The 17,901-nt window shown below is 44.0% G+C and overlaps 2 protein-coding genes across 2 annotated transcripts; one reads left to right on the top strand and one right to left on the bottom strand.

Annotated features, from left to right (window-relative positions):
• The first annotated feature begins 522 nt into the window (after positions 1-522).
• LOC311114647 (adaptin ear-binding coat-associated protein 1-like) lies at positions 523-9,599 on the top strand. The gene is made up of 8 exons (XM_084189889.1): positions 523-642; positions 1,635-1,735; positions 2,309-2,413; positions 5,023-5,104; positions 5,510-5,618; positions 5,828-6,086; positions 7,720-7,825; positions 7,923-9,599. The coding sequence occupies exons 1-8, from the start codon at positions 548-550 to the stop codon at positions 7,975-7,977; spliced, it is 912 nt and encodes a 303-aa protein (XP_084046015.1). The 5' UTR covers positions 523-547; the 3' UTR covers positions 7,978-9,599.
• Positions 9,600-9,684: 85 nt separating this feature from the next.
• On the bottom strand, positions 9,685-13,929 carry LOC311114652 (uncharacterized protein). The gene is made up of 7 exons (XM_084189895.1): positions 13,751-13,929; positions 12,714-12,782; positions 12,567-12,599; positions 12,379-12,447; positions 11,883-11,970; positions 11,632-11,705; positions 9,685-10,496 (listed from the first exon to the last, which is right to left on the bottom strand). The coding sequence occupies exons 1-7, from the start codon at positions 13,893-13,895 to the stop codon at positions 10,381-10,383; spliced, it is 594 nt and encodes a 197-aa protein (XP_084046021.1). The 5' UTR covers positions 13,896-13,929; the 3' UTR covers positions 9,685-10,380.
• Between the last annotated feature and the right edge of the window lie 3,972 nt (positions 13,930-17,901).

Raw genomic sequence — 17,901 nt, 5'->3', positions numbered from 1 at the left:
TTGTAGCATTATTACTGCCTTGTAACACATCCATTAAATAATTTCCTCCAACTGTGATTATGAGTGGTTTTGTGTTGACATTATCCTACCCTGATTTCAATTTGACCAGCTCTTTATCTCTCACATAGCCTACCATAATCAACCAAATAAAGGTTAGGCTAATTGATTATAATTATCTCTAAACTATCACTGACAATGGTTGAATAACCCTCCCGTTGTCCTAGGGTCAAAATGACCCACCACTGTGTTGAACCAACTTTATTTAATTTTTATATTTTTTGGATCATTTGTGAGAAGGAGGCAGTGATACTTTCTTTAAAGTCTCACTGTCTCCTTTTCACAAATGATCCCAAATATATATAAATTAAATAAAGTTGGTTCAACACAGTGGCGGGTCATTTTGACCCTAGGACAACGGGAGGGTTAATCTGGATGAATGACATTATAAACGGATGTGAATGCTTCTCGTGCGCAAACACACAGTGTATTACGCTCCCGTACCCGTTAACGCGCACGATCACCACACACCGATTGAATTAAAGTCAAGATGGCGACCGAGGGCGAATACGAGTCGATCCTGTGTGTGAAACCTGACGTCAACGTTTACCGAATCCCGCCGCGGGCATCGAACCGGGGAGTCAGGTAAGAGACCCGGTTCCGGCACCATCAACCGGTGACCTTGCCCTGGTTTGACTCCAGCATCATTTGTTTGGCGTGGCAATATATCAACCTCCCCGTAGGCAAAGCTCTTGTCCCCACATCAAGGCAATGCATTGCCCATATAATGGCTATAATGGTCGTCTCTGTCGCCTTTGCAGTGCGCAATAGCTTTTCTAAGGTGGCCTACCAGGCAAACTGGTTGACTTCTATTACGGAGGAATAGTCTACCACCAGATGTGCGTAGTGGGATGGATAGGGAGAATACACCTGTTATTATTGTAGTCCACCTGACGGTATCAGACAATGATATTGAATCCTGTTTACAGTGCGAAAACGTGACCGTGTCGTGTCCCCCTTTGACAGAATGTGCTTTGACTGCTCTGTGCTTTGGGGCGAATGTTTAGTGAAATGATATAGCGGGTACTACGGTATTTAAAGGTCCATAGGATTAGTGAGATTTTTACTCCCTCGTAGGATTATCTGGGTATTTTCTCTGTTGTAGCCTACCCTATTACTTTCTAACCAGGGTTCGTTAAAGGATCTCTTGTTGACAGTGACTTCAGTCCTATTAGGCTACAGTCTACGGTTGGCAGTGTGTGTGTGTGACTATATTGTGTTTACCTATTTGTTCATTGGCTGGTGTTTTAACGTGATCCAGTCTATCTGTATGCTGACTGGACAGCGTTCCATACTGAATCTTTCTCCTGGGAGCTGATTGGCTGACCATCAGTAACTTGCCATCACCAAGCACAAAGCTGAGTCTGTTGTGTGATGTAATAATAATGAGGGAATATTCCACCCCAGGTCTGGTGAACTGCCAGCCCAGTCACCTTGTTATTTCTTCTTCTCCTGACTTCACTCTCATTTCAGTAGCAAGGTGTAGTGGTTGGTTATCAACAACATGGTATTCCTCTTTCTGACACACACCTATACAGTCAGTCTCATCTCTGATTGGCTGTCTGTATCTCCCTCAGGGCGGCGGATTGGAAGCTGGATGCCCCTGATTGGACAGGCCGTATGAGAGTGACGGCTCGGGGAAAAGTGGCTTTCATCAAACTGGAGGACAAGATCTCTGGTGAGAGGCCAAATCGTCCCCTAGCCCCTAGCCCAGGGTTACCCAATAGGTGGCCCACAGGCCACATTTTATTCGGCCCCCCAAGTTTTAAATGTTTACATTATTAATTTTTTTGTTCTGCGATATAAAAGACTGTAAAATCACCAGGAGATTAGTTCAAGGTAATTTCTATTTAGGAGATCTGTTCCCAAGGATCCTCACACATAAATAGAGAGGCGTATGTGATCGTATCCCAATGTAATCAACGTTTGAAATGATTCTGTTTTTGTCAAATACTATATCTGTTTCTTGCAGTCAATTTGCAGTGTACCAATTATTTATAGCTATGTTCCAACCATCCGCTCAAGGAAAAATTGGGCCACGGCTGAATGTAATTGGGGACCCCTGCCCTAGCCCCTAGCCCACCTCTAGGCACTTCTAGTCAGAAGGCCGTCATGCCCAATTCCAAATCGTCACCTGGGCACTTCTTGTTGACCTGAAAGGACTATGTTAACTGCTCCACCTTGCCGTCTGACTATTGACTTGAACCGTTAGTTATAAGGCCTAAGTTATAACTACCCTCCGTCTCTGCAGGGGAGCTGTTTGCACAGGCACCAGTGGACGAGTACCCTGGCATCGCCATAGAAACCGTCAGCGACTCCAGTCGTTACTTTGTGCTTCGGATCCAGGATGAGAGTGGTGGGTTGTTGGTCGTCGTCACTTGTCACCATCTGGCCATATTAGAAAGGACAGAAGTATCACACACTACTTTTCTATTAGTAGTTACAGTGAGGGAAAAAAGTATTTGATCCCCTGCTGATTTTGTACGTTAGCCCACTGACAAAGAAATGATCAGTCTATAATTTTAATGATAGGTTTATTTGAACAGTGAGAGATAGAATAACAACAAAAAAATCCAGAAAAACGCATGTCAAAAATGTTATACATTGATTTGCATTTTAATGAGGGAAATAAGTATTTGACCCCTCTGCAAAACATGACTTAGTACTTGGTGGCAAAACCCTTGTTGGCAATCACAGAGGTCAGACGTTTCTTGTAGTTGGCCACCAGGTTTGCACACATCTCAGGAGGGATTTTGTCCCACTCCTCTTTGCAGATCTTCTCCAAGTCATTAAGGTTTCGAGGCTGACGTTTGGCAACTCGAACCTTCAGCTCCCTCCACAGATTTTCTATGGGATTAAGGTCTGGAGACTGGCTAGGCCACTCCAGGACCTTAATGTGCCTCTTCTTGAGCCACTCCTTTGTTGCCTTGGCTGTGTGTTTTGGGTCATTGTCATGCTGGAATACCCATCCACAACCCATTTTCAATGCCCTGGCTGAGGGAAGGAGGTCCTCACCCAAGATTTGATGGTACATGGCCCCGTCCATCGTCCCTTTGATGCGGTGAAGTTGTCCTGTCCCCTTAGCAGAAAAACACCCCCAAAGCATAATGTTTCCACCTCCATGTTTGACGGTGGGGATGGTGTTCTTGGGGTCATAGGCAGCATTCCTCCTCCTCCAAACATGGCGAGTTGAGTTGATGCCAAAGAGCTCCATTTTGGTCTCATCTGACCACAACACTTTCACCCAATTCTCCTCTGAATCATTCAGATGTTCATTGGCAAACTTCAGACGGGCATGTATATGTGCTTTCTTGAGCAGGGAGACTTTGCGGGCGCTGCAGGATTTCAGTCCTTCACGGCGTAGTGTGTTACCAATTGTTTTCTTGGTGACAATGGTCCCAGCTGCCTAGAGATCATTGACAAGATCCTCCCTTGTAGTTCTTGGCTGATTCCTCACCGTTTTCATGATCATTGCAACTCCACGAGGTGAGATCTTGCATGGAGCCCCAGGCCGAGGGAGATTGACAGTTCTTTTGTGTTTCTTCCATTTGCGAATAATCGCACCAACTGTTGTCACCTTCTCACCAAGCTGCTTGGCGATGTTCTTGTAGCCCATTCCAGCCTTGTGTAGGTCTACAATCTTGTCCCTGACATCCTTGGAGAGCTCTTTGGTCTTGGCCATGGTGGAGAGTTTGGAATCTGATTGATTGCTTCTGTGGACAGGTGTCTTTTATACAGGTAACAAACTGAGATTAGGAGCACTCCCTTTAAGAGTGTGCTCCTAATCTCAGCTCGTTACCTGTATAAAAGACACCTGGGAGCCAGAAATCTTTCTGATTGAGAGGGGGTCAAATACTTATTTCCCTCATTAAAATGCAAATCAATTTATAACATTTTTGACATGCGCTTTTCTGGATTTTTTTGTTGTTATTCTGTCTCTCACTGTTCAAATAAACCTACCATTAAAATTATAGACTGATCATTTCTTTGTCAGTAGGAAAACGTACAAAATCAGCAGGGGATCAAATCCCTTTTTCCCTCACTGTATTATACTGAACAAAAATATAAACGCAACATGTAAAGTGTTGGTCCCATGTTTCATGAGCTTTCTCTAAAAAATAGATCACAGATTTGTTTACATCCCTTTTAAGCGAGCATTTCTCCTCTGCCAAGATAATCTAACCACCTGACAGGTGTGGCATATCAAGAAGCTGATTAAAAAGCATGATCACAACACAATGCCACAGATGTCTCAAGTTTTGAGGGAGTGTGCAATTGGCATGCTGACTGCAGGAATGTCCACCAGAGCTGTTGCCAGAGAATTTAATGTTCATTTTTCTACCATAAGCCGCCTCGAACGTCGTTTTAGAGAATTTGGCAGTACGTCCAACCGGCCTCACAACCGCAGACCACATGTAACCACGCCAACCCAGGACATCCACATCCGGCTTCTTCACCTGCAGGATCATCTGAGACCAGCCACCCGGACAGCTGATGAAAAGGAGGAGTATTTCTGTCTGTATTATAAAGCACTTTTGTGGGGAAAAACTCATTCTGATTGGCTGGGCCTGGCTCCCCAGTGGGTGGGCCTGGCTCCCAAGTGGGTGGGCCTATGCCCTTCCAGGCCCACCCATGGCTGTGCCCCTGCCCAGTTATGTGAAATCCATAGATTAGGGCCTAATTTATTTATTTCAATTGACTCAGTAAAATTGTTGAAATTGCTGCATGTTGCGTTGATATTTTTGTTCAGTACAGTAGAAGTAGTATAACACAGTAATAACAAGGTATGTGTTGGATCATTTGAGTGTGTAGAATGGAACCGTATTCTACTACAGCATTTGGAGTACACAATCAGTTGTTTCTCACTGTGCTATTTCGCTGTGTTTTAGGATCAGTGTGTGTACGAAGTGATTTGATTTGTAACTTACATTGGTTTATTGTTCTTCTCTGGCCTCTGTCTCTCAGGTCGCAGTGCGTTCATAGGCATCGGGTTTGGGGACAGAGGGGACTCGTTTGACTTCAACGTGGCGCTGCAGGACCACTTTAAGTGTGTTGCTCTTACAGCTGTCAGCTGTCACAACAGAGATAACATTAGCAAAACAAGTACAGCTCAGAGCTAAAATGTTGACTTCTAACTGACATGAATTAGTAATAGCCTGACATTTGTTTCACTCTATAACTCTCAATTCAATTCAAAGGGGCTTTATTGACATGGAAAACATATGTTTATATTGCCAAAGGAAGTGAAATAAACAATCGCAAATTAACAGTAAACATTATGCACACAACATTTTTCAAAAGAATAAAGACGCTTGAAATGTTATAACGCTCTCTCCCTTTTGCCCTCTCATTCTCTATCTATTTACTGTATGTATATATATATATATATATATATATATATATATATCTTTCTCTCTCTCTTGTTACCTCTCTCTCTCTGTCACTCTCTCAGGTGGGTGAAACAGGAGCTTGAGATCAGTAAGCAGTCTCAGACTCCAGACAACACTCCTAAACTGGACCTGGGTTTCAAAGAGGGACAGACCATCACTCTCAATATCGGGGTAAATTTCTCAACTCACACCCATAATACTCCTACCATGGTACCATCTGGTTAGCGCTTAACAACTCAAAAGCGAACATGCACGCACACGTTGCAAACCCATGCTCTGTTTCAAAGCTTTGTCAAGCTATCACTCAAACACCTATTCCTCTCTCCTTCCTTCTCACCCGTCCCCTCCTCTCTTTCTATCCATTTCTGTCCCTCTCTCAGCAAGGCAGAAAGAGAGACAAGTCCCGCCCCCAGAGTGCTGGTGGCTTTGGGCTCCTCCCTCCTCCCCCTGGTGGTGGTGGCGCCAAGATAGCCCCTCCCCCTATGTCAAGCTCCTCCAATGACAATGAAGGGTTATTCTCAGGGGGAGACTTATTCTCTGCGGGAAGTGACTCATTTTCAGGGGAAAGTGACACGTTTTCAGGAGGAAACAACATATTCTCAGCAGGAAGTGACATGTTCTCAGGGGGAAGTAACACAGGTAGGTGAACAGCATTTTGGGCCACATTCAGCGAGGTGTAATGCTACTGGTTGTTCAGATAGATATACACTACATGACCAAAAGTCAAACATCTAATTCCAAAATCATGGGCATTAATATGGAGTTGGGGCCCCCCCTTTGCTGCTATAACAGCCTCTACTCTTCTGGGAAGGCTTTCCACTAGATGCTGTGGGGACTTGCTTACATTCAGCCACAAGAGCATTAGTGAGGTTGGGTACTGATGTTGGGCGATTAGACCTGGCTCGCAGTCGGCATTCCAATTCATCCCAAAGGTGTTCGATGGGGTTGAGGTCAGGGCTCTGTGCACGCCAGTCAAGTTCTTCCACACTGATCTCGACAAACCATTTCTGTATGGACCTCGCTATGTGCACAGGGGCATTGTCATGCTGAAACAGGAAAGGGCCTTCCCCAAACTGTTTCCACAAAGTTGGAAGCACAGAATTGTCTAGAACGTCATTGTATGCTGTAGCATTAAGATTTCCCTTCACTGGAACTAAGAGACCTAGCCTGAACCATGACAAACAGCCCCAGACCATTATTCCTCCTCAACCAAACTTTACAGTTGGCACTATACATTGAGGCAGGTAGATTCGTCCATCAGACTGCCAGATGGTGAAGCGTGATGCAATTGGCATGCTGACTGCAGGAATGTCCACCAGAGTTGTTGCCAGATCATTTAATGTTAATTTCTTTACCATAAGCCGCCTCCAACGTCGTTTTAGAGAATTTGGCAGTACGTCCAACCTGCATCACAACCGCAGACCACGTGTAACCACGCCAGCCCAGGACCTCCACATCCGGCTTCTTCACCTGTGGGATCGTCTGAGAACAGCCACCTGGACTGCTGTTGAAATTGAGGAGTATTTCTGTCTGTAATAAAGCCCTTTTGTGGGGAAAAACTAATTCTGATTGGCTGGGCCTGGCTCCCCAGTTGGTGGGCCTATGTCCTCCCAGGCCCACCCATGGCTGTGCCCCTGCTCAGTCATGTGAAATCCATAGATTAGGGCCTAATGGATTTATTTAAATTGACTGATTTCCTTATATGAACTGTAACTCAGTAAAATCATTGAAAGTGTTGCATGTTTCGTTTATATTTTTGTTCAGTATAGATTATGAAGACAGGTATTCTGCTCTGGCATGTAGAATAGGGGATGTGGTACGCTCCATACAAGACAATTCTATGTGCAACATTCAAAACGTTGTGTTCTCCTGAACGCGACCCTGTTCTCATATTGCTGCTTCTGATTCATCTGTTTGTTTATCTTGTTCGGTTACCCTAGTAACTGCTTTTTCTGCATAGCGCTTTTTGCTAACATTGTTGAAAACTATTTTTACAGTTCCCCAAACCATGCTGTGAATTCATTTGACTGAAGGGAAAAAGTGCATGTTTATATGCCACTGTGTAATTAGGTTAAGGATTGAATGGGGCCCTGGGTGTTTTTTCTTTTAGTTTTATGAGCTAACCAAGAAAAAGGCTATTGTCATTAGAGTATGAATGGGGAGAAAGCAGTAGAGGTTGTGTATTGAAAGGTTTGATGTGTGTTGTCTCCATAGAGATCCTATTAAATTAGTATTCTAATTCCTAATTCTATGGTTGTCTCTCTGTTCTCAGGCTGTTTGTTAGACCTGGACAGCAGTAACTCCAACTCTGTGGTGCAGCCGAACCCCAACCCTACAGGCGGCTCGGACATGTGGGGAGACTTCTCTGCCCCAGAAAAGTAAGGGGATAATTTTCTCTCTCTTTCATCCTTTTCTCTCTTCTTTCATTATTCTGTTCCCCCCATTAATGCTCTCCTCTTTTTCCCCTTAACGCAGGTCAATGTCTCCGCTCGCCAACGATGATGGTTCCACCAACTGGCAGCAGTTCTGAGGCCATCCCACAATCCCTTTCACCTGACCTTCACCTGACCTTTAACCCCTGACCAGAGGAGGACACTGTATATTATCACCTCAACCTCAGTGCACTCTCTCCCTCTCTTCCCCCTCTCTTTATTTGTCTCTCTCACACCCTGCCCCCACTCTCATCACCCCTCTCCTGGCTTCCTCTCCCTCTACATCTTTCCCTCTCAGTTTCAACGCTACACTCTCTCCCCCTCTGTCCCCCTCTCCTTGCCCTCCTCTCCCTCTGTCTCTTTCTCTATCTATTGCAACAGAGTATTTATTTACTACTGAGGGAAAAGACTGAGGTTAAATCGCTCTAAATGAAAGATGGTACAGAAAGGAATGATGGTGACTCACACTAATATAGTCTTGATAAAAAACAAATGAATTAATTAATGTACAGAATATATTATAGTAAATGTATATATTGTCAGTAGTTTGTAATTCCCGTTGTTGTGGTAGTGTCGTAGCTAATTTTCCTTTAGAATCTCCAGTACAACTGGAATTATCGCCTGAAATAACTAATTTACAGGCTTGCCTGGATGCATTAGTATATGACCAAGTTATCTGATATCTGATCTAAGGTCAGTTTTGCTTTTTCCTCTTAATTACTAAGGTTAGGCCACGGTGAGTCTGGAGCTGGGCTTTGGAGCAGCTTCTGCTTTGAGTGGACACTGATCTACTGTAAGTTTACACAGCAGTCATGCTGTTTGGCGCCCCTTAGTGGGCTATTGCGGTCCTACAACCACAGTCTGACAGGGAGAGTGGTGAGATGTGGACATTATCACTGCTGGGGATAGGAACTTGGCTGGGTCACTTGGCTGCGTTGTTTTAACATGAGGCTGGTGTTAGTTGGTCAATTAACACCGAAATGGAGGGAGCGATAGGAAAAAAGAGTGGTCTGATTGAGTGAAGGGATAGCAGAGTGATGGGATGAAAGGGTAAGATGGGTGGGGTCTGAGGAGGGAGGGTGAGGAGGGGGTTAAACCCATGGGGTGATAGACAGGCCTGATTTAGGCCTTGTGATGTAATCAACAGTCAAGGGGTTTCTGGGTAGAGATGACTCATTTATGTCACGACTCTTGCCCTGCTGGATGAATAGCCCTGTGTGTTGTATATACAACTGTCTGTCCGTCCGTCCGTCAGTGTTCTATACGTTGAACCCTGGAACTAACTTTAACTCTGTCAATGCAGTGAGACCATTCCAGTCCTTGTGAGATGCAGTGTTTTACTTTACTGTTGTGTTGTTATTTTGAGAGAAAGGAGGGAGGGATGGAGGGATAGAAGGGGATAATGCAGTACAGGACATCATAGTGCAATATTACAGTAAGCCATGTATGTGGCTTTTGTACTTATCATTGTGTGTGTCTTTCTCTCATGGACTCAAACATATGCATTGATTGATGACATGATGTTTATTAATGACGTGATAATTGATTGATTTCCTGTGTGAGCACACAGCTAGTGGGAGAACTGGTATGAACTGGTGAGTCTGTGTAGACCCTACCTATGTTTGTTTATGTGTTTCTTCTTGTCATTACAAATACAATATGTGTGTATATAAATGTGTATGTATTGAAAATAAAAGTATAAAGATATCAACTAATGTTGAATCACGGATTACTTTTCTTTTTATCTGCATGAGGGAAAAAAACTGGACCAAAAACTGGACTACATCAATAAAGCAATCCACACATAAACCAATTAATTACATTTTATTGGGTAATATTGCACTACATTGGTATTGGATTGTGATAGAGTGCTGTACAGTAAGGTGCCAGTGATGACAGAGTGGATACTTTGTTCTCAGACTGCCTTTACACAATGAACTACAGGAACCCAACAGCGTTCCATCTGAGCAGTATTATACAGCCCGGAATGGCACTGAAGTAAACCACGAGAACATGATCCGTGTCAAATAAAACACAGAGCAAATCTGTCGGGAGTGATTTCTCCCCATGATATTCACAGACAGTTATAATAAAACAAGAGGCTAATAGAAAAACTGAGAAATATGACTCTGACTGTTCTTAACTGGAGTTACGAGGACTGTGTTGTCGTTTGTGTGTGTGTGTGTGCGTGCGTGCGTTTGTGAACGTGTGTGTCTGTCTGTGTGTGTGTGTGTGTGTGTGTGTGTGTGTGTGTGTGTGTGTGTGCATGTGTGTCTCTGTGTGTGTCTGTCCGTGCATGCGTGTGGTTGTATATGTATGTGTGTGTGTGTAATTAGGCACAGGCTAGCACCAGGTGTTGAGCGGTGGATTTATGGTGTTTTGGGGTGTTTTTATGGAGACAACCCAGTGTTCTGTCTCCAAGGGTGTCCTCCCTCCTCCTCCTTCTCTCCTTCCTCCCTTCTTCCTCCGCCCCTCCTTCCATCTCCGCCATCTTGGGCCCATCAGGCCTTGTTTTCCCAGGTTTTTGGGTTGCCACGGCGATTGCGACAGCGTTTCTTATTGGTGGTTGACCTCTGGAAGCGTTTGGGCCAGCCGGACCTCTCCCTGCAGAGCTCAGCTGGGATGGAGAGAAGAGAGAGAGCAAGAGAGAGATTGAATACAGATAATGTGTGTGTGTGAAAGAGAGAGAGGATGCTGTGGGCTCAGATGTACACTACCGTTTGAGGTCACTTAGAAATGTCCTTGTTTTCGAAAGAAAAGCAATTTTTTCCCATTAAAATAACATCAAATTGATCAGAAATACAGTGTAGACATAGTTAATGTTGTAAATGGCTATTGTAGCTGGAAACGGCTGATTTTTAATGGACTATCTACATAGGCGTACAGAGGCCCATTATCAGCAACCATCAGTCCTGTGTTCCAATGGCACGTTGTGTTTGCTAATCCAAGTTTATCACTTTAAAAGGCTAATTGATCATTAGAAAACCCTTTTGCAATTATGTTATCACAGCTGAAAACTGTTGTGCTGATTAAAGAAGCAATAAAACTGGCCTTCTTGAGACTAGTTGAGTATCTGGAGCAATCAGCAATTGTAGGTTCGATTACAGGCTCAAAATGGCCAGAAACAAATAACTTTCTTCTGAAACTCATCAGTCTATTCTTGTTCTGAGAAATGAAGGCTATTCCATGCGAGAAATTGCCAAGAAACTGAAGATCTCGTACAATGCTGTGTAATACTCCCTTCACAGAACAGCGCAAACTGTCTCTAACCAGAATAGAAAGAGGAGTGGGAGGCCCCGGTGCACAACTGAGCAAGAGGACAAATACATTAGTGTCTAGTTTGAGAAACAGGCGCCTCACATGTCCTCAACTGGCAGCTTCATTAAATAGTACCTGCAAAACACCAGTCTCAACGTCAACAGTGAAGAGGCGACTCCGGGATGCTGACCTTCTAGACAGAGTTGCAATGAAAAAGCCATATCTCAGACTGGCCAATAAAAATAAAAGATTAAGATGGGCTGCCTGAGATATGGCTTGAGACTGTATTTCTGATCAATTTGATGTTATTTTAATGGAGAAAAAAAATTGCTTTTCTTTCGGAAACAATGACATTTCTAAGTGAGCCCAAACTTTTGAACGGTAGTGTACATGCTGTCCTTAAGTCAGTAAGAGTTTCATGCACTCTAAGATTGTTATGTTGTTGTAATCCTAACAACTGGTCTAATGAAGTGCTATCAGGTAGACTGTCTTACCCTTCAGGTACTCATCCTGTTGGCACACAGTTCTCACACAGATCTCCTTGTTGATCACATAGACACGAGGGAGGCTGAGACAAACCAGGAGACAGACATCATTACACTATAATCAGACCGCAGCTGCTGTCTCTAAAACATGCCTCTCTGCACAGGCTCTCAGGTTGAAACCCATGGACTTTGACTGCATGACCAGGAGGCACTGAGTGTGTCTATGTTTTCCTGAGAGAGAGCCTGTAGTTGCAGTTTACCTGTAAAGACAGAGGGAGTGGATGCATCTCTTGATGGGCCGGTGGACAGAGTACATCCTGGTGCAGGGGTACGTCTCTTCCCTACAGTCTAGCACAGAGGATACACACAACATCCAGATAATGATAATGGTCATCCCTGGCCTAACATTGTTCAGTGATGTTTCTGTCCCACACTGATGACCTCACTCACCAGGTGGTAGGGTTGAGACAGACACCTCACTCACCAGGTGGTAGGGTAGAGACAGACACCTCACTCACCAGGTGGTAGGGTAGAGACAGACACCTCACTCACCAGGTGGTAGGATAGAGACAGACACCTCACTCACCAGGGGGTAGGGTAGAGACAGACACCTCACTCACCAGGGGGTAGGGTAGAGACAGACACCACACTCACCAGGTGGTAGGGTAGAGACAGACACCTCACTCACCAGGTGGTAGGATAGAGACAGACACCTCACTCACCAGGGGGTAGGATAGAGACAGACACCTCACTCACCAGGTGGTAGGGTAGAGACAGACACCAGAGCCTCCTCTTCATTCCAGTCACCTCTGGGGAGATCCACCTCTACCAACAGGGAAACAACACAATCAGCATGGGAGCGACCTCTACCCACGGCCATGATTCACATGCAACTTAATCTATTTTGAAATAATGTGTGACCATTGAATGGAGGGCATTATTACCAGCCTGTGGGGCTTGGGCTGCAGCTGTGAGAGCTGTGGAACAGAAAACCATATGATGGGAAGTGTTTTATGGAGTTAAAACAAACAGAGATGGACTCAAACCGAATTGAAGGTGATGATTTGTGTGTTGTGTTTGTCAGGGGTTACCGTGGAAACCGCAGAGGAGAAGGGCGATTGGAAGACTGCCCATCCTTGTCAGAGCTGGATGTTTACGAGCTGAAGGAAAGAGGACCCACAAAAGCCCAAAGAGGAAAATAGTTTATATGTTTCAATTCACACAGAGGAACTCTTCAATATCTCGACTTTACATTTCCTCTCTCTTCCTTCTGCTCTCCCCCTGGCCCTGCCTCTGCTGTTTCTAATGCAATGTATACTCTTCTCTAAGGCAGTTGTAGGAAATGTGTACCTGGTCAAATCCAGGTAAATGAGATAGATACAGTATGTGTGCTGTTGTTAGTATCAGAATTAATCAAGCAGTTTGAATCAGGTTGCTGTTTTTTCTCACAAAGTAATCCTCTCTCTCTCTCTCTCTCTCTCTCTCTCTCTCTCTCTCTCTCACACACACACACACACACACACACTCCCTCAGCTCTCTCCCTGCATCATTCCTCTTGTGATGTGTCAGTGTGAGTTTGGAGTCCAAGACATGAGTTCTCACAAAAGAATGTGTTTTCTGTGCCCTATTTGAGCACCCCTCTACTCCTCCTTTCTCATACACACTCTTTTCATACACCTCTCTTTTCATACACCTCTCTTTTCATACACCTCTCTTTCCATAAACCTTATTAAGAACGCTCTAAAGAGTCCAAACTGTTTTGTCACTCGTTATGTTTAACACCCCATTTCTCCTTTACGACCATCTTGCCCAGGCCCTGAATACGCTAAATTGATTTATCTTGCTTTGACTCATTTATACACTCTTGTATGCCAGGGCACATAGCTTTGCAAAATACATTCGTTCTGAATGACATATTTTCATCCATGATAGGAGTTCACAGACAGTATTCTATTATGATGACTTCATGTAAAGTTAGTTTTTTGCAGTAAATGTAGTTTCTCTATGCATATTTTGTACATGTACCTCATGTTATTTATAGTAAACATTCTATATACAGTACTGCAGTGCTACTAATGCCTTTATAGTCTTCAAAAGGAAGAAAATAACACAATGTTTTCATACTCACAACTTTTCCTGTCGTCCAAAAACGTCCTTTGTTTTGAATCTTTTGTCTTCTCTCCTTTCCCCTCCTTCTCTCTCCCTCTCCTCCTCCATCCCCTCCTCCTTCTCCTCCTCCTTCTCCTCCTCCACCCCTTGTCCTCCCCTCTCATTATAATTATCTTGCTCTCTCGCGTTCCTCCCCTCCAATCTGGTAGAGATTTAGGGAGAATTGTTCTAGTCCAGAGTTGGTTTCGTATACACCCAAACAACACAAACTCATTATCAAAAATATGTGTCTATGCACTGTGTTGATTTCACAATAACTATCACTAATAGTAAACAAATCTATCAGCGTATTGAACTAGGGACTTACACTTTACAAATACAAAAAACTGACAGAAGAACAACAATGGTCAACACACGATGACAGGTAGAACATAAACAAAGAGCCCAATATGCTTTAGAGCAACTGAGGGAATATGACAGAATGACTGGTACAGGTCTGGCAGACCTTGCATTTGCAGGGATCCTCTTTCTCCACTAGGCGGGGCAGTGTACTTGGTGAGTGTGGTCTCAGCTCAGAAGTGGCCAATCTTGGTTTCGGAAGAGCAGCAGTGTGTGCAGGCTTTTGTTTCAGCCCAGCTCTAACTGTAGACCAACTTATCGTGGTCTAGATTGAAAGATATATGCTAGTGCTGGGCTGGAGTAAAAGCTTGCACGGCCTGTATCACTGTCCAGAGTTGCTTGTCACATATTTCTATATTTATGCTGTTCTTAATCCTGGGCCTGGGGACTCACATGGGGTGCATATTTGTGTTCTTGCCCAGCACTAACACACACCTTATTACACTAATCAATGGTTTACAGTAGTTGAATTAGGTGATGGGCTGAAGCAGAAATGTGATGTGGGACTCTAAGGACCACGCAGGATTAAGGAACTAGAGTAGACAATTATATTGCTACATCAGAAGACAGTGCAACAAGGATGAGTGAATATCACGACCAAAACTCCTGACCCTTTGTTTGATCCCCTACTTGTGTTGAAAATAGGGTTTCCATAGGGACCATTAATAGCTTGTATGGGGGAAACCTGAGAGCAGCAGGCTTCCATGAACTTAACCAATATAAATATTGCCATACATACTACCAGAGTCACAGACAACAAAACTCCCCTAGCGCTCTCTCTCCCTCTCTCCCAAAGTCAATTCAACAACAGGGACACACACTCATCATCCCCCTGACACATTGGGGCTACATAGTCTCTGGGGGTGAGGCTGGGGGGTGAGGCTGGGGGGTGAGGGGGGTGAGCGGGAGAGAAGCGCTGGCCTAACAAGGTCGGGTGGGCATGGCTGATGACAGATTGAGTGATGGAGAGATCAGGCCAGGGAACACACCGACCCGCCATTCTGAACACTCTGCTTTCACCCTGAGAAATAGGGAGGGAGGGCATAGTGAGCAACACCCAGTCAGCAAGACATTGAAAATATGACTTTGCCTTATGTCCAAAGGACGTTCGGATTTGGTACAGAGTGAAAGTTGAAACAACCTCTATTATGGATGTTGAAAAAAATAACGATTTTGGGGCCAAATCTAGGCCGGTCCGGAAAGACAAAATATGTACCAAAAAACAACTATATTTGGGCCAAATCATGGCCAGGCCAGATTGGCCCAAAAATCTACGTATGTAGACGTTGAAATCAAGGCATGGGCGGACTGACCCAATTTTACCAATAAACAACGTCCATGCATCATGTCGGTGCTCACTGGGGAGAGAATGTATAGACAAAGTATAGAGGAGAACTTCAGCATTGAGAGAAAAGTGTGGGAAGAGGGACAGTAAGTGAGATTATGAACATAGAAAAAGCTTTAGAGGGAGAGGCTCAGGGACATATTGGGAGGTAGAGGGACAGTGAAATTTGGCAGAGAGAGAGAGAGAGAGAGAGAGAGGGCAGGGCAGCAGGGTGGTTGATAGAGGGAGCCCAGGAAGCGTCCTTTTTGGTAGCGAGGATGGAGAGATGCCAGGTCATAAACACTGATAAACTTCCAGACTTGTTTATTAGTTGAAGGCCTTTCTCCCCCGCCCCTCTGCAAGACTTCCCATTCCTGCCTGGTGTACAGGAAAACTGGAGGACTGAGCACGCCCCCATTCTCATCGACGGGGCTGTAGTGGAACAGGTTGAGAGCTTCAAGTTCCTTGGTGTCCACATCACCAACGAACTATCATGGTCCATACACACCAAGACAGTCTTGAAGAGGGCACGACAAAGCCTATTCCCCCTCAGGAGACTAAAAAGATTTGGCATGGGTCCTCAGATCCTCAAAAAATTCTACAGCTGCACCATCGAGAGCATTCTGACTGGTTGCATCACCGCCTGGTATGGCAACTGCTTGGCCTCTGACCGCAAGGCACTACAGAGGGTAGTGCGTACGGCCCAGTACATCACTGGGGAAAAGCTCCCTGCCATCCAGGACCTCTATACCAGGCGGTGTCAGAGGAAGGCCCTCAAAATTGTCAAAGACTCCAGCCACCCTAGTCATAGACTGTTCTCTCTGCTACCGCACGGCAAGCGGTACCGGAGTGCCAAGTCTAGGTCCAAAAGACTTCTCAACAGCTTCTACCCCCAAGCCATAAGACTCCTGAACAGCTAATCATGGCTACCCGGACTATTTGCACTGCCCCCCCACCCCATCCTTTTTACGCTGCTGCTACTCTGTTAAGTATTTATGCATAGTCACTTTAACTCTACCCACATGTACATATTACCTCAACTACCTCAACTAGCCGGTGCCCCCGCACATTGACTCTGCAACGGTACCCCCCTGTATATATAGCCTCCCTACTGTCACTTTATTTTACTGTATATATAGCCTCCCTACTGTCACTTTATTTTACTTCTGCTCTTTTTTTCTCAACACTTTTGTTGTTGTTTTATTCTTACTTTTTTTGTTTAAAATAAATGCACTGTTGGTTAAGGGCTGTAAGTAAGCATTTCACTGTAATGTCTGCACCTGTTGTATTCGGCGCATGTGACCAATAAAATTTGATTTGATTTGATTTGTATGTTTTCTCCACACAACCCCCTCTTAAAGATGCACTCTGGGATCTTAAACATAACAAATGTGTATGATATTGCACAAATTATATTCGTAAAATATCACACGAATTTTGCAAAAATCTGATGATATTTTTTTTTAATTCTTTTTTTAGTCATTTAGCAGACGCTCTTATCCAGAGCGACTTACAATTAGTGAGTGCATACATTTTTCATACTGGCCCCCCGTGGGGATATCACACAAATAGAAAAATTCGTAACATATCACACGAACTGGATGACATAGTACACAATTTAATGGTAATAGTACACAAGAAACAGGTACCTGTTTTTGCTCGTGAGCACCACTTTCAAAACTAGTGGCTGAAATTATACATGTTTGAGAGTGCATCTTTAACCCTGCAGCATCTTTCTCTCCCTGGATTGTTTATTTATTTATTTTACATTTAGCAGACGCTCTTATCCAGAGCGACAGAGCGACTTACAGGAGCAATTAGGGTTAAGTGCCTTGCTTAAGGGCACATCGACAGATTTGTCACCTAGTCGGCTCTGGGATTAGAACCAGCGACCAGCTACCTGAGCCCTCCCTCTCTCCACTGTCTTTTTGTTCTCCTTTAGTTTTTCTTACTCCCACAGGTCCACACAAGTGTTCCATATCTACTTGCAACAACACAAACATGGCTTTAACTACATGAGTAATTTTGTCTAATTTGGAAAGAAAATTCATAATTTATATTTTGTACACAATAAATTAAATCAATTATGTGTCAATGTTGTTGTGTTGTTAGGGTTCAATGAATACACCGTAATGAAAAATTATGAATGTTTACTTAAAAATATATAGTTTTTACATCTTGTCTGTAGGCACGTATTCATACAACTCCCTGTCACGTTCAACTGCCACCTGAGTAGCTCTCCTGCGCATCCGTTATCCTGCTCTGGCATGGTAATCAATCTAGCAAAAACTATTTGCTTATATCATTACATCTCCCTTTCTTTAAATACAATTATTTTACTTTTCAAAATTAACTATTTAATTCTGTACTCAAAGTGTAATAACAAATTCATTCATTAATTGTAAACAGCAATTCAACCGTGTTAACAAAATGGTATTAACTATATG

The sequence above is a fragment of the Coregonus lavaretus genome (genome assembly GCF_964263955.1).
Source record: "Coregonus lavaretus genome assembly, contig: HAP1_SCAFFOLD_2581, whole genome shotgun sequence".
In the NCBI taxonomy this organism is placed as follows: Eukaryota; Metazoa; Chordata; class Actinopteri; order Salmoniformes; family Salmonidae; genus Coregonus; species Coregonus lavaretus.
This window is presented reverse-complemented; position numbering and strand designations above follow the sequence as displayed.